Source organism: Thunnus maccoyii, chromosome 24, assembly GCF_910596095.1.
Source record: "Thunnus maccoyii chromosome 24, fThuMac1.1, whole genome shotgun sequence".
NCBI classification, from domain to species: Eukaryota; Metazoa; Chordata; class Actinopteri; order Scombriformes; family Scombridae; genus Thunnus; species Thunnus maccoyii.
Window position 1 is genome coordinate 4,941,779 of NC_056556.1, and position 16,027 is coordinate 4,957,805.

At 40.0% G+C, this 16,027-nt stretch overlaps 2 protein-coding genes across 4 annotated transcripts in view; both read right to left on the reverse strand.

Moving 5' to 3' along the window:
- Positions 1–5,020, reverse strand: part of LOC121892006 (plakophilin-4-like) — a 51,562-nt gene extending 46,542 nt beyond the window's left edge. The window contains exons 1-2 of one of the 3 annotated variants that reach the window (XM_042404752.1): positions 4,758–5,020; positions 3,672–3,872 (exon numbers count right to left, since the gene is read on the reverse strand). In XM_042404752.1, coding sequence (XP_042260686.1) covers positions 3,672–3,812 — 141 coding nt within the window. In that variant the 5' untranslated portion in view covers positions 3,813–3,872; positions 4,758–5,020. Of the gene's footprint in view, positions 1–3,671; positions 3,884–4,484; positions 4,537–4,689 lie in introns of those variants that run through there. The other 2 variants (XM_042404754.1, XM_042404753.1) reach the window with 2 other exon arrangements.
- A 1,469-nt stretch (positions 5,021–6,489) lies between these two features.
- On the reverse strand, positions 6,490–15,502 carry c24h7orf57 (chromosome 24 C7orf57 homolog). The gene is made up of 8 exons (XM_042405232.1): positions 15,364–15,502; positions 14,404–14,469; positions 13,899–14,072; positions 12,245–12,329; positions 11,695–11,824; positions 10,713–10,777; positions 10,458–10,558; positions 6,490–9,119 (listed from the first exon to the last, which is right to left on the reverse strand). The coding sequence occupies exons 2-8, from the start codon at positions 14,459–14,461 to the stop codon at positions 9,061–9,063; spliced, it is 672 nt and encodes a 223-aa protein (XP_042261166.1). The 5' UTR covers positions 14,462–14,469; positions 15,364–15,502; the 3' UTR covers positions 6,490–9,060.
- Positions 15,503–16,027: the final 525 nt, after the last annotated feature.

The following is a 16,027-nucleotide window of genomic DNA, read 5'->3' on the forward strand; positions in this document are numbered from 1 at the left end:
GGTTTCCAAGTTGCCACTTCTACAGCTCTGGTATTTCCCTGCTCACGTCTGTCACTGCTACTTTTAATGGGCTAAATGAGAGCAAAGTGGAAAAGCATCAGGGCCTGAACACAATAGAAGGCAATAACTGATGTGCTCCATTTAGCACGTCTAATTTGACATTTCGGTGGAGGAACTGCAGGCGGTAGATTTGATGCTTCAGCAGCGCTGCCGCCTGCATTTCAACACTGACAAAGGTAAAGCAACTTGATCATATTTTCTGGTTGCAGTCTGTTCAACAGTCTGAGACAAGCTACATGATAAAATGTTTGCTCTGTGGCATCTCCTAAGTTTAGAATGAAGTCATGCTGTATGTTGTAGGCTGTTGTACTTTGTAAGCTGTTAATCATCCATTTCTTCAAGTTGTCAACAGACACCCCCTCGTTAAACAAATCAAGAATCTCTGACTCACCTCTTCCAACAAGTCTTCATTACTAAAAGACAAACCAGGACATTTGTCACCGCCTTCCAAAAAACATAAAAGCACCCTGGTGCTCATATCGGCAGCACAACATACCCAACAAATCCTCATACTTTACCTAAATGACATCATACTTTAATACGTTTGTCAGTGCTTAACAAAACAACCCATATGAACGTTACAAAAATGGTCTTTTCCAATCTGCTTGATGGTTAAGGTTTCTTTAAGTGTAGGTAATAAAAACTACCTCGTTAAGGCTGGAGAGGGACAATGTTCATGGTTAAAAGAAACCATCATTAAGACATCGTTAAGACTGTGCTTAGACATCATTATCCTCAGTGAGGCCACTCGGTTTACACAGCGGGGGGGACCAACGCATAGTTGTCTGGGAAACAAGTTGAACTTGAACGTCATCCAACAAATATGTGCAAGAACACCGGTGGACATTCCTGGTAGATTACTGGAAGGATAAGGAGGTCGATTTTCTATATTTTTCTTACTGTCTTATTGTCAACAAATCTCATGTGCGGAGCCAAAACAACAATTTTATTAGTCTTTGAAGCTGTTTTTGAACAAACTAATATGCCCATACTCTTTGTGGTGAAGGAACATGTCACCCAGTGCAGCTGTGTGACTCACTGATGTGTTTTTAATCATTTCTGGACAACAATGGAGGTCTACGGCACAGAGGAATAAGATATATCAGGCTTTGAATACAAACACAATACTTGTCAGTAGATAAATTCATTGTTGATTTGGCTCCGCACATGACATTTGTTGACAATAAGAAAAATATAGAAAGACCATATATAGATCATATCCTTTAACGTGAACGAGGCAATTCCACTGTTTACCTCGATCGCTGAGATGAAGGATAACAGTGCTTGTGCAACTATAAAGTGCTTTGCCATATTTTGGCATCTAATAAGCCAAAACATCATGGATCCATTACTCAAACCACTCACTGGTACCTGGAGCAACACAGACTCCTGGGTTTTTAAAACACGGGGCTGTTTTTTGGTCTAAAAAACATGACAAGACGTTTTATGAAGCAATGATAACGTCATGCTACTTCTGAGGTCAAAGGGTCGCCTGTCAGGAAAACATAAACACGATCATTTCAAGCAACTAAACGACATACTTCCCCATTTTACTGACAAGGAGAGTCTCACATCTATGCGGTTCTAGTGCATTTTTGGACATTTGAAGTAAAATGCTTTATTAGAAGAAAATTGACTGAGTGAAAACATTCTGATCAAACATAGATTCCTATTTTAAAACCAGAATCAAAGTATATTTGTAAAGTTACAAGCAAGAGTCAACAATGATCGCTCAAACATAGTGAAATTAAACGGTGCAACTGGCGATTTTTTTTCGTTAACGATTTATTTTCTCGATTACTTGATTAATCTTTTAGGCCATAAAATGCTGCCACAATCTCCACAATGTTAACGCATTCAAAAGTGCTGTTTTATGCCCAAACATATTCAGTTTATGTTCATATATGACAAACAAAAGCATCAAATAGTCACAATTGACAGTGAAATTTGGGCATTTTTGCTGGAAAAATGACTGAAACTTGATTATTAAAACAGTTACAGACCAGTTTGACAACTGACAAAGCTTCCAAATGGTTTAAAACACATTTGATAGGAAGATTAATTCCTGTCTCTTACTGAATGCAACATCCAATTCCCATCGCAACTTTAAATGTTTCATCATAAAAGCATCACAAACAACTACTGTAGAAATAAAACAAATATATCCAACACATGCAACTCCCGCACAACAAATCTGAGGATAAATGATTCAGCAGACATGGATTCTCTTGTGGGAAATGAACGTGTTTCCAAGAAGAGCTTTTGAGGCACTCAGCGTGAGCGAGGGTTGATGAAGCTTCTCCTGCTGTGTTCAACGAAAAACCAAAGCAACATCAAGGACGCCGCTAGCAACCTCTTCCTTAACTTCACATCAGTTGAGACTTAAGAGCAATCTGCAGTTCCAAAGAAACTGCAGATTAAAAGTTAGAGCGAGATTCTCTTTTCTTGGACATCATAAGCCTTTAAATAGCAGTGTGCCGAATTCAGAGTCACACAGCCGGGGACTAAGTTGAGAACATGGCCACTGTCCAGGCGTAATTAAGAGCAGGGGAACAGATAGACTCCCATGATGACGGGATTGAAAGAAGCATAAAAATAACAGCAGGGGAAGAGAGACAGACGGAGACACTAAAGGCTGCGTTCACACTGCAGCTACAAGTGCCTCGCTGTGATTTTTCTGATGTTTCCAAATCAGTGTCGATAGCAAGAAACTCAAACAGATGCAAACATCTCTGACTGTCAGTTCATATCAACATCATCCGGCGCTCAAATCAGAATCCGTTTTTTTTTTTTTCCCAAGACTTTAATTGGATTTTAGAGACAACTGTCAAAACTGTAGCACATTAGCTGTGCAGCGACTGGCGAAGATGACCAGAAGATAAAAAAAATTTTAAAAAAATGGAAAAGAAAGTGAAATAAAGCAGTTGAACATGCTGGAGTTCAGTCACAACCAGAAGACAGAAACTGTAACTGAAAAGTGTGAAAAATAAGAAAAGGGAAACTGCCAGATCATATAACAGCTTGTTCACGCTGAACAAATATAATCTGCTGGAATCCTTGTTGCTTCTGTTTTAAACCTTTTGCAAACCTGCATGTCTATAATCTCTAAAGTAAATGATATGAGTATGTTTTATTTGATCAAATACACCAAAGGTCAGCGGATAAATCTTAAATAAAACATATCTCAGCAAATATGGTGCTCATTTAGATATTTTTACTTTACTTTTCCAGGTGACTCATAGAAATTATTGATGAGAGTTTTAATAGAACTTTGGGTGCAAATTAGGGGGCTCAGCTTGGAGACCCATTATATTTCAGTCTCATCTGGAGATAATCCCTCATTATCAGAGACTTCATTTATCCCACGAGAGGTCCAACTTCTACAATTACATGTCTGAGTGCAGGAAGAGTCCCAGACAATCCTAGTGCAGTGTGAATGCTGTAGGTTACATCCTGGAGTAGATAAGATCATTCATCAAAAGAAGATAAAATATGAGCTCCAGAAAAAAAAAAAAAAAGCAGGAAGGTTTGTCAGTGTGAACGCAGCCTCAGGACTAGTAAGGTAGAGAGTGAATGAACAACAAGAAGGGTGTGACTGCAGCATCTCCTACCTGCTCTTTGACAGAAGCCAGGAGGTTATTGGTGGTGGTGGTGGTGGTGGTGCCGCCGCTGGCGTCCGGGAGGAGGCCGTGACCGCTCTGCCCCTCTCTGACGGCCATGGGCCCTTCCCCCTCTGCATCCCCCTCCTCCATCTCCTCCACCTCGCCGCTATAGTCCAGAGCCGGCTGGCTGCTGAGGCGCCCTCTCTGACCCTGCAGAAGGACTACAAGCCGGTCAGGATGTGGACAAGTGGGATACACAAAGAACAGAAATCCCTGTCATACCCCCTGGGGACCTCGTACAGTATAAAAGTGTGAGTTTACAGGGACCATATTGTATTTTACCTGCTGTAACAATCCTACAATGATTCACTTTGACCTTAAGCTGTGTGCTATTCTGTTTTTCAAACCTCTCTGATATACCTGCAGGGACACGTAGTGCATGCACAGTGCTCACTGGTGAATTTATAGTGACCTTATGATATCACAATAACATTCCTACAACACCCCTATGGAGACGTACAGTGTGATTGTGGCTTTTCATGCTTCTATAGTATCAATTTCTGCTTCTAGGGATTCATAATGAAGCTCAATAATACCATTCCAGTGCGTTCCCATATGTTTTTTTTTCATCTCCAGTGGTATTATGAGGCTATCCACACAAGGTTTAACCCTTCACTGACGCATGTAATTGCATTTTTCCCCCATAAATACAGTTGCAATAGTTTTCCCTTAAAGGTTATGCATTGTATTTGCAGGTGTGCATGCACGCTGCACAGAAGGCATTTAACAGCATGTCACGTTCATGATTTTTTTTCATATTACAGCTTGAGCTTTCCGTGATGAGCCTTCATCATGTCACACGCAGCCCGTCTGTCAAAACGTGCACATTAATCACACAACCACCAGCCAAGGACGAGGTCACACCGACTCACCGGTCCGGAGACCAGGGAGCAAGGATGTACTGAAACCGAGACCCCCGCCCCCCCTCCCCTCCGCCATCCCCTCCCATCACTCTCTGTTTCCCTACCTGGTTCACACAAGCCGAGCCGAGCTGCCCGCCTGGCAAGCGGCTGCGGCTGTCAGAGTGCGACTCACCGGCCAGATGTTGCTGTTAGAAGCAGGCCACAGCTGGCTCGATCCGTCCTGTTACGCATCCATCCTCCTCCTGCAGGCGGCCGTGACAGCTACTACATTTTCCACGCGCCGACGCGTCAAATAAACAAAACAAACAACAAACAGTCCCGTGCACGTCCACACACTCCTCGTGCAATATTATGTATGTGTGTATGTGTGTGTTTGATTTTTTTTTTTTTATCCGGTGTGAGGTTTCAATGCACCCATCTACCGGTGGTGTCCGCGCGGTACCCAGCCACCCACCCACCAGCCAACCAACCCGCCCAGCCACTATTACCGATCAGCGGCGTGACGTCACCATGCGGCGATGGATTATTTTTCCGATACAAGAATCGATCAGCCGCCGATGCACCGTTGCATGTGTGCTGCTGTTGCAGCTGCAGAAGCCCGTTTCAGTGAGATGCAGCTCGGCAGGTCCGTGTGAACAGCGCTGCCGGGAGGAAGGATGCAGCCTGCAGCGGCCAGTATGTGTGTGTATGTATGTGTGTGTGGGGGGTGTATGTGTGTGGGTCTGTCATAGGATACTTTTAGGGACAAATTTCAGACCAAACACCAGTTAATTGGGGACGGTTTGTCCAATTGGGGACAAAAGTTGTGTCCCGAATTGGGAAAAGAGCTGATTTTGGGGTCATGATTAAGGTTAAGGTTAGGTTAAGTCTCCAGGAAATGAATGTAAGTCTATGTAATGTACCCAAAAGTGACGTAATACAACTTGTGTGTGTGTCTGTAGGTCTGACTGGTCGTTATGGGACTCCAAATGCATAAATTAATCGTAAAAGTTTCTGTTTAAGTGCTTCAATAAATTCTAAGAGTCAATTGTATGGAAGCCAAATGATGATAAGTTAAAGATTAAAAAAAAAAAAAGTATATACCAAGTAATTCAAAATGATAAGATACTACGTCAAAACTATGTATTGGTGTTTTAATTAGGCATATGTCTTAATTGTAGGCTACTAGTCAAAAGAAATAGTCAAATGTATGAGGTAGTAAGTCATAATTCTGACACAAAGTCACAACAATGGCTGCCAAAATGATGTCCAAATTTTTAACAAAACTATGTCAGATGTTTTAAACAGAACTGATCATACATCTTTTAAAGCTGTCCAAATGTTTCTATATCTAATAACGTTGACTTAACCCATTAAGTGCTTTTTCCCCATTAGTCTTAACTTTTTTTTTTCTGTTGGGAATGTGTTTCCACTGGAGTAGACCTCAAAAAATCTATTTTAACTGGAGACAAAAAGTTACTTGTTGGTAGGAAAACATTTTAAAAGTGTTTTGCCTTAGAAAATGTGCAGCAGTTAAGTTAAATATTTATAATTTGTAGTAAATTGGTAAGAAAATGCAAAAACACTTGAATTAGATGCCGATGGATTGAGGGAACACTACACCTGTTAGCACACATTGATTTCTGCTAAATGTCTTGGAAGCCCCTAATCTGATTTGTCAAGTCATAAAAAGCCTCCAGTTTTGAAAGAAGAAAAGGAGATTAAGTGCTCCAATTATTACATTACATGAATTCATATTTATTCGGATTATTAAATTAACTAATGTAAACCTGGTTGTTAGAGAAACCACATTACTGTGAACCGTGTCAACCTAACAAAAGCTGTTTATTTCCTGTGATATGAGAATGATACGCCTGTGTTTTGTCTTGAAACACCCCCTCACAAAAAAAAACAAAAACCACAAGTACATGCACATGCCCATTTATTTAAATGATAAGAGTGTGTGCAGTCATCAAGATAAGCAGTTGTCTTACATTGAGTTGTGTCAGGCGGATTTCTCCTCAATTCTTTAACACTTAAGAGGTCTTCTGTTTAAAAGCTGCCTTCTTCAGTCTCCTCTGGTACATTTGCATTTTAAAAAATGAACAAACACCATTTGCAGATAAAAAGCAAAAGAGGTTCATACAAGTAACAAGACTTTGGAGAGCAAAGTTAAGCCTCTAAAGGTTCCCACCAACTCGCTGGGAGGAGGAGGAAGAAACTTGATGCAACACTATTTGTACCTGTAAATACTGTACCTGAATATTTAACAGTTCATAAAAATAAACCTGTTGTTCAAAGCAAACGAAAAGACGATATGTTCGCCATTCCTTGTGCTGCGTAAAAACATAATACAGAGTCACCTGAAAACAGTAAATCATCTAGTTTGGAACAGCACTTGACACTTTTGAAATACCACAAACAGATAAGTTTTGCATTATTGTTTAAATATGTTGTTCTGCAACCGAGTGACAACCGTAAACCGGACAGTCGTGTTAGACATGACACAACTCTTGTAAGAGTTTCTGTCGAGTGAATTCCTTTCAAATGAGAGTCTATTATTGCTGCATCATTTTGAGACGCAGGTGTTGGATTTACGAGAGGACAAAGTCAGAGCTTAAATCTTCTCTATGGTCCGTCGTTTTCATTTTAAGATCAATTTAATGTCCCTGTAGGATTTGGATTTTCCTGTCACTGTCAGGTTTATACATTTAGGGCAAAAAAAAAAAAAAAGAGTATAACTGTTAAATGACTCAAGGACAAACTGTCCATCAAATGTCACAGAAATCCATTACATCCTGACAGTTAAATTAATAGGCCAAATACACTTAACAGTAATTTATATTGTCTGCTGTTCCTAAAAAGAAAAAAAAAAGCCACATTTTCTGTTCAGCCATGATGTATTTTTGAGTTTAAAACAAAAAGGTGTGAAAAGTGTGACATGGAGTCGTCATTTTTAGACATCCGCAAAAAACCTTTACATGAAACAGGCTCATACAAAAGCCTTTATTACTTGGTATGTTCTATATTTTTTCTCAGTTTAGGTATTTTGAATACAGATGCACGATTGTTGCAGCAGTAACCGGTTCTCTCTCACCTGAACTGAATAAACTCCCGTCAGCTTTGATAAAAACATGTCATGAGATGGAGGGTTTGGCGTGACCAGGCTGTGCACTAACACTAAGTTCTCCTATTGATGTCTACAAAGTCAAAACACTGCATGAGCAGGGAAAAACTTGCTTGGTTGGCATGTTCAGAACTCACTTTCAAAAAAAAAAAAAAAAAAAAAAAACGTGACTGCCTTAATCTGCACAAGGGGATTACAACTAGAGTGGACTTTTAGCTTGTCGGTCTGCAGAAGGTGGACATTTTTCTTAAATATCCCTGAATGTTTTATCTGTCGTTGCACAAGTTAAAGTGAGGGAGAATACAATAACACAACACTGAAGGGGGCTCTGACTTGCAGAATAAACCACATTTTGTTTCATCATTATCAGGCTTCTGACATATTTGGACCGCCATCAAACACTTGGCACTGTTATTGATTTACTGATGAGCTTCCTAAATAATAAACAGTGATGAGGAAATACAGCTGTGATAGATCTTGAAGAGGAGATGCACCACTTGCAGCACCTCTAGTTGCAATTTTTCTTCTGATTATTGGAGTAAAAGCCTCTATACAGATGCATCTTGCACAATTAAATGCTGCTAAATGACTGTATCTTAAAGAACTCATAACTATAGAATTGTAAGGAATATTAGAGAAAAGAAACCTTTTGCAGAACAGCAACCTAAAAATCATTTTTGGCCCCTTTTTAAACCAGACAAACTGTGGCCATCAGTATGCATTTTGGCATGTGGTCACAGCTGCAGGGTGGCTGTCTCAACGAATGACCGTATCCACCTCCGCAGCTGAAACACACAAACATCTAACAGCATCCCTTCAGAGCGCAGGAGCCCTTGATCTAAACAAATCATATTTCACGTCACTGGAACCACAATTCATTAGCACAATCACGTTTAAAAACTGTCTTACTCGATCTTCATACAACCAGGGTAAGAAACTAACACCAGCCACCAGCCAGATGCAGGTAAATTGAAGCTGTGGCTGTCGAGGCTGTCTCTCATTTTAGGTTCAAAACATTAAACTGGCAAAACGATAAAAGCCTGGGTTAAATGTTAGTTTCCTGCCCTGCTCACAACTCGTCTTTCAAATCGAGAAATGACAATACAGAAATAAAAAATACAGCACCGACACATCTACTCAACAAAAAACCGCGCAAATTATTTTTTTTTACAAATTAAAGCAAATAAATAGAGGAGGACAGTACCTTTGCATAAACATGAGTACAAAACCTAACAGTCAGTGGATGTACAATAAATGTGAGTGAATCCGAGAGGGGAGGAATGGGCGTGTTCGTGGATTTGTGTGACACCATGAACCAGTGTTAGGACGACCCCCCCTTTTTTCCTTCGAGACGAGAACCTCGCGCGCGCTACTCCAGATCGTCCACGTCCTCCATCGCGATGGTGCTGGTCTGTTCTGAGGTCACACCTGGGAAATAAGACCGACATCGAACAAATGAGACTTTATCCCACCTGTCCTGCTCAATAATCTACAATTCCATAATGTATTTCCAGTGGAGAGGACTCTGCTGTCGTTGTTTTATCAATCTTTTATTGAATCAGTTCATACATTTTCTTTTATCTGTTGGTATTCTCTTACTGTCAAACAGAAAAACAGTCTGGATATAGCGGTAAATGTCTGCAACTTCACTCAGTGAGGAAAAGGTGATGAGCACAAAATCCTACTCATCACCCAAAGGTTAGACATCTCGATATTTGACTTTATTTATATATTTATATTGAAACCATTGTTTTAATTTGTGTACTTCTCTTTCTTTGTGCACAACCAATAGATTGGTTGGTAATAAACTCCATTATGAAAAGACCAACCAGTGCACAGGCTGGGGGCCATCAAGAGCACACATACTCAAAGTCCGGGGCAAGAAAAGGCTTCATTTCTCGGCCACACTTGAAGGAAATGGGAGGTCTGGTCTGCCATTAAGATGCATTCTGTTTACTGGCATTAAGCAGCTGTGGCTACTGTTGTTAGCATTACTGTTACCAGCCTGTACACTCATATATAGTAAACCTTCAATTACATCTTTGTGTTTGTACATGATGGCACATCTGTCACACAGAAATCAACCCTATTAGATGGAATTCAATCAAGCCCAAGTAAACATTGTAGACGCAGTGGGTTTTGAATAAAAAGCAAAGCAATGGCGGATGATTTTCAAGAAAAACAAGTAGCCAAAGGCCGTTTCTCTCTCTCTCTCTCTCTCTGTGATCTAAACTTTAACAATGCAGTATATCCATTGTGTGTACTTATTGCCAAATCTGTAGCTCTCAAGGAGGATAAACCAGTGTCAGCCAGAGATGATTCATCCATTTCTGCTGCCCAGCTGATAAACCTGCTAATCCTCCAGGTACACAAAGTTTGTAGAAATGTATGTAGACAAGGATGTTTGCTTCTCTTCATAGACAAATTGGTAAAAGGTTTTACACTTATATGGTATACTTGGTTTTTCAAAAAAGTTTAGGATGCTAGTAGATGAAATAAACATAATTTTGACAACTTTGCATTTTCATGTTGTCAGTTTAGGAGTTTGCATGTTTAAACCAAATGTTTGGTTTGGTAAATATGAACCAATATGAGTATATAAACATTTTTTGTTTATTTTTCAAAGCTTGAAGAATGCTCAAAGCTTTGAGGAAGAGCTTGAAGTAAGAAATATTTTGTGCAACATATGAAAAACTATCATCTTTGCAAAAAACCAAAAAAGGTTAATAGATACATTTACTATTTACTACAATGGCTGTATCGTACTTGAGGCATCGTCGTCATTGGGAGACTTCTTCTTCTCCTCCACATAGCCATGACTCAGCAGTTTGGACATGCTGACTGGGGGAGCCTTCTTATCAAAAGACCTGCAGAAGAAACAGGACAGACGGCCATTACGACGACTTCGCTCCATACTGTCAATTCGTTTAAGGCTCACATATCTTCTAATCAATTGCTGTGCATCCCATGAGTATTTGTTGTTGCTTTAATGATAATGTGGATATGACGGGATTTACTCACGTTCTCTTGTATTTGCTGGTCATGGACATGCCCTCAATCTGACAGGCAACGCCATCAGGGGACATCTGAAGGACGGAAAATTTAACCAAACTCACGTTTATTTGTGTATCTCTTAAATCACAGTTACTGTACAATCTCAATGTAACGGCCACAATATTACACAATAAAAAAACAAACAATGTGAACAGTTCTGACTTTTGCATTGTGGAATTATGGCAAGACTGATTTACTTTATAGAGAAATGTGAGATGAAATGATGGAAGAAAACTGTAGGGGAAATTAGCCATGCAGTGAAAAAGGATTGAAGAAACTGGCATGGAAATAAAAAGTACAAATAATCTTAAAAAACTCAATTCTCCTACCTAGTCTGACACAAAGCCTGTCTAAGTATTATCTCACAAATTATTTTAGATTTTGTTTTTTTTCCAATATGTACACCTCATGTGAGGAATATAACTAAAAACAGCTACTTTAGAACAACGTAGAGGACTCATACATCTCAAAACAGATGGCAGAAATATTACTTTTTTGCATATTTTGATGCTGTAAGCATTCTGAAATTGCATTACATTTGCAATCATGGTATGTAACTTGTATGGTTTATAATGATACAGCTTCACAGCTCTACAAGTGATCGGTCTTGATAAAAAATACCAAGAAAAATGAAGGTAAAAGCATTTTTTTTTTAAACAGCATATTATCAGACACTTTGATATAGAATCTAAGAACATTTTATGAGATGTACTTCCTATAAATCTGTGTTTATCAGATCCTTTCAATGCACCACATTACTTACCTGAAAGATTTCCACAAAACAAATCACACAAAAGCACCGACAGAAAATGAAAAGCCAAATGAATTCTGACCGAAAATGCGATGATGGAGCGAACTTAGGTAAAATAAGAGAGGGCGATGATATAAAAAAAAGGAAAAGGATGGAAGACACCGACATGGCATCAGTGTTGGGGTTTGATCGATTCACCTTCTCTTTATCAGGGGAAAATCTATCAGTCTCTCTTTCCCAGGACGAACCGTTATCAGTGCCAAACGGTGCAGTCAGAGCCTGCATGCCCCGCTTCATCTCACCGTCGGGAGATGTTGCTTTGATTCCGCTGCAAGTACAAAACCACGGTGAGAGAGGATGTGAATTTACCACTTGCCACTCATCACAATCTGGGAAATTTTGGCAGTGGTCTGCACGTTTGGCTAGTGCTCTAACAAGCCTTTAGGAGACTCAAACAGCATTTTTATAAGTTCAGTTTTATCCAGAAAATCGGATTGGGCTTATAAAATACTGATTTTTCTGTTTTTAAGCTCCATTTTTGTTAAGTAATCATAGTTTTCATCCACTTAAGCTTCTCTGAAGCGATATTATAAACAAGATTTTTGCAGAATCCATCGATATGATGGAAAATAGGCTCCAGTGTGCGGTGGGAAACTGACGTCAGATTTTTGTACAGGGTCTTAACATGTGGTGACGCATCTTCATCATGTTGGATTTCTAAACTGTTTGTCTGAACAGTGGAGCTTACCTCTTTGACTCATCACCAAACCAGTTGGGTGGATTGTAGGGTTTCAGTGGTTTGTCCTCAACATCAGCATCATGACTCAACAGCCCTGCGGGGGGGGGGGGGGGGGAGGACACACACAGTGTTCGAAATGAAATGCTGCCAAAGAATATGAAACATTGTATGTCACCTCTGAAAGCACACTGTGAACTTATTCACTGTGAACAGGGTATTAAGCTCCGAGGCTGAACATTACTCAAATATAAAATAAGTTATTCTCTCCTATGCTGCCATTTCCTGACACCCCACTGTTCTCCAGCATTGCTACTACAGTTGTTAAGCAGGAAAATAGCCAAAACATCTGGAATATTTATATGAAAACAAACTCAACATTGAACTTGTCGATACAGGAGACTAGGCTTGCCGCGGTGGTCGCTGTTACTGGTGTTGGGACATACACCGATTACATTACCTGCCCACCACCCATACCGTAGTTTTGGTATTCAGGCGTTATCAGTTAGGCTGTAGACCAAATCAGGCAATATGGCGTTCAGCCGCAGGGTTGAGCGGAGGTGTGGGCGTGTTTATTTGTGCTCCAGAACATAAACACTGTGAAACAATCAGTCAGACAACTGACGTTACAATTACAAACTGACTGTCTGCTCCGGGAGCATCTGCAGCAGCTGCAGAGTCACAGCAAAATGTAGCAGAGTGAGACATCTGTTCTCCGTCCTGCTGCTGTAAACAAACGTAACACTAACTGTTAGCGAGCACCTGCTCTCATTTCTCCCCGGGTCCCAGTGCTTTGTTTTCAACTCTCCTGCTCAATGCCTGCACAACGGTGGTTGTCCTCTGGCTTGTCCCCGTCTGTGTGTGCCACAGACCGGCTGGCAGCAACCTGAAGTCCGCTGTCACTAACTCTTAAATAAGGGGAAGATCTAAACTAAAAATCTAATGTTAGAGATCAAAGAAATTGCTCTATGGATGAGCGTCAGTGACGAATGTCTATTTTTGTACAATGTCCGGTGTAACCGGTAACACCAGTGTTGTCACGAATTTATTAGTCGGTGGGAAAATATCCTCACCGTGGCAACCCTACAGGAGACATGAGTTTGCTCAACAAAAGATACTGTTTCCCTCTGGTACTGAATTCAGCAGTATACTTCTGTTATATTTTCCCTCAATGGATAAAAAAGACATTTGTGGAAAATGATTTTCTCTTTCATGTTGTGGCTACTTGTTCAAGATTTGCATTTCAAAGAGTTGAGCCACATGTGTCAACATCAAACAAATGAACTGAGATGGTTTTTATCTCCAAAATGTGATAACTTCCACTGTTTCAATTTCATTATACAGTTAGGATGCAGTCTAAAGGGCAGGTCAGTCAGATTTCATTATTTAAATATGCAAAAGTAGAGACAACCTTGTTGTAGAAAAGGAAGATTTAATTACATAGAAACTAATAAATATTCATTCGTTGGAAAATATGTGACCTGATATTAATAGCAGAATCAAAAGAAACTGGTATTCAGGTATTTATTGTGGTCAATTTAAAATATCTAATACAATAATCGACTTTCACACAATCTTTTAATGAATGTGTCGTAAGCATTTCAGTGCACTCTGTGCACTAAATGAAAGGCCTAAAACACATGTTTACAGTTGAAAGAAACCTCACCTTTATGTCCACCCCCCTTAGCGAGCTTGACGTAGTCCGAGTCTGACTCAAATATCCCAACCCGTCGTCCACTGATCCTCTCCACTGGAGTGACTTGGTCGGCGGTCTGGGACAGACCTGGGATCTGGGAGGTCGGTCCAGTCACACCGCTGGATGCAGCTCCAGGCTTTATGCCTGCAATGAACTGAGAATTAAATCTGCTTGCTTTGCTATGTGGCTCCATTTTCAAGCAAACTAATGCTTCCTTGACACAAGCAAGGGCCACAGTGCACTGCATGTTCAGTGAACTAAGCTAGAAACTCTTATTTTAAGCCCTTCTTTTTGGTTTGGCTTGTGGCTGGAATGTATTTAAATGTATTACGAGTGATGGAGCCAGATAAATGCTGTGGACTTTTTTGGAAACGCATGCAAACACTTTATGAAATGTAATTTATTTGTGGTACTTTTGCCTTTCGACAGGCAGCATGAAGCTGTCAGGTCCTGATACAGTAACAGTCAGTCTTACCTCCAGGCTTGGTCCTTCGATGGTTGGGTACAGCAGCAGTCATTTCAGCTGAAGACATCACTAAATCTGATGACCAAAGAGAATAATTAATAGCCTCTTGGCAGACATACAAGACATATCACCTGACTCAAGGCCTCCTTTCTTAACCAGCAGTAGCATCTTTACATTTCATGCATCCTAATCTCAAAAGGTGCACTTGTAGCAAATGAAATTTCAGAAAATGGCAGTTTTTTTTCCAGCCATCATCATCTTCACTGCACAGGACTGTGCAGTAAAACCGTGTGTACAAATGAAGATTAAAGTGAAATAATTTGCTGTTTAGTCGACAGTTTTACTGCCGAAATTACCATAAACAGAAGAACTATTGTACAAGATAGTGAAACATGTTAAACAAGTAGTGTATCGTTAACTAAAAGCAACGTAATCTTAAATCGGTCATTTTTCTTATTAAGTTTGGCATTGTGTTGCTCGAGGAGACAATAGCGACCCCTGTCTGCGCTGCTTCTTACCTCCAAACAAGCCGGCCTACATTTTGATACTATTAAAAAAACAATTAGGTAAAAATAACACGATTCTTGCATGTGTAAAGACCCAAATAATGTGTGAAAGAAAATTACTAGAGTTAACTAACAGTTGCCACCTTTAAAAGGCAGAATAACGTTTGCTAACGGTTGCAGACGTTTCATTAAAAGTCAAGACTTTGGTTTGACTACACACACACTGTCTTGTCTATAAATACACAAGCAACACAATCGAGAAACAAGCTTCTTTTTCTAGTGTTTTCCACAGCATAGTTTTACTTAGCAATGTAGCTAACAAAGCCTTGCTAATTTAGTTAGCCGCCTAGCTAGTTGCCGCAGTAGCTTTCCGACGCTAATCTCACTTTGCGCCAACATAATGCTCCTTTCTTATGTGCTAAACTAATGATACTACCCGCAGGAAATCAGACATTTGCCTTACATTATGTGTTATTTCTCTTTTGCTGTAATGATTGAATGGGTAGCTGCAATTAGATGCCGTTAGCCTCTTCTTGTTCTGCAGGCAGGGATGTACCGGGACGCACACACTTCCTGTGGCACCTGCTGCCGACTTCCTGTACGCTAGTCAAAGATCGTCTATGTTCGACACCGGCTGACGTCAGCATTCCAATGATAGAAGATCTTGAAATAGGGTCAGAGTGAGAGCTCTTACTATTGTTCCCACTGTCAGTAATAACGAAGACGATCTTTGTCCCCGTTCAGAACCCAAGCGCTGTGTTGGTGCCAGAATCATATGCCAGACTGAGTAGCTCAGCTGAATAGCAATATCAGTGGCAGTAATAGGAGTATAAATAATGAATTTACATTATCTGTTTGCACCTTCATATTACTGTTAATTGTTTCTTTATACTATCTATCTATCTATCTATCTATCTATCTATCTATCTATCTATCTATAGTGCATTTCACTGCACCTCATATTGTCTGCTTTGTGTACATGACCACTAAAGAACTTGAACTTTGAGCACTGTGTAATTTTATGCTAACATCTGATACTTTACGATACTCTGCTGTGAATGCATGCTTACTTAGTACCAATTACCAAATAGACCCTCTCTATATAGGGGAATTAAGTTGTAGCTAAT

What these genes read in the sequence shown, in the direction of transcription:
- c24h7orf57 (XM_042405232.1), bottom strand. Translation starts at nt 14,461, where the DNA reads ATGTCTTCAGCTGAAATGACTGCTGCTGTACCCAACCATCGAAGGACC. An exon ending in TTTGGTGATGAGTCAAAGAG is followed by an intron (nt 11,825 to 12,244) that starts GTAAGCTCCACT and finishes TTGTACTTGCAG; the next exon opens with CGGAATCAAAGCAACATCTC. An exon ending in CAATGACGACGATGCCTCAA is followed by an intron (nt 9,120 to 10,457) that starts GTACGATACAGC and finishes CTTATTTCCCAG; the next exon opens with GTGTGACCTCAGAACAGACC.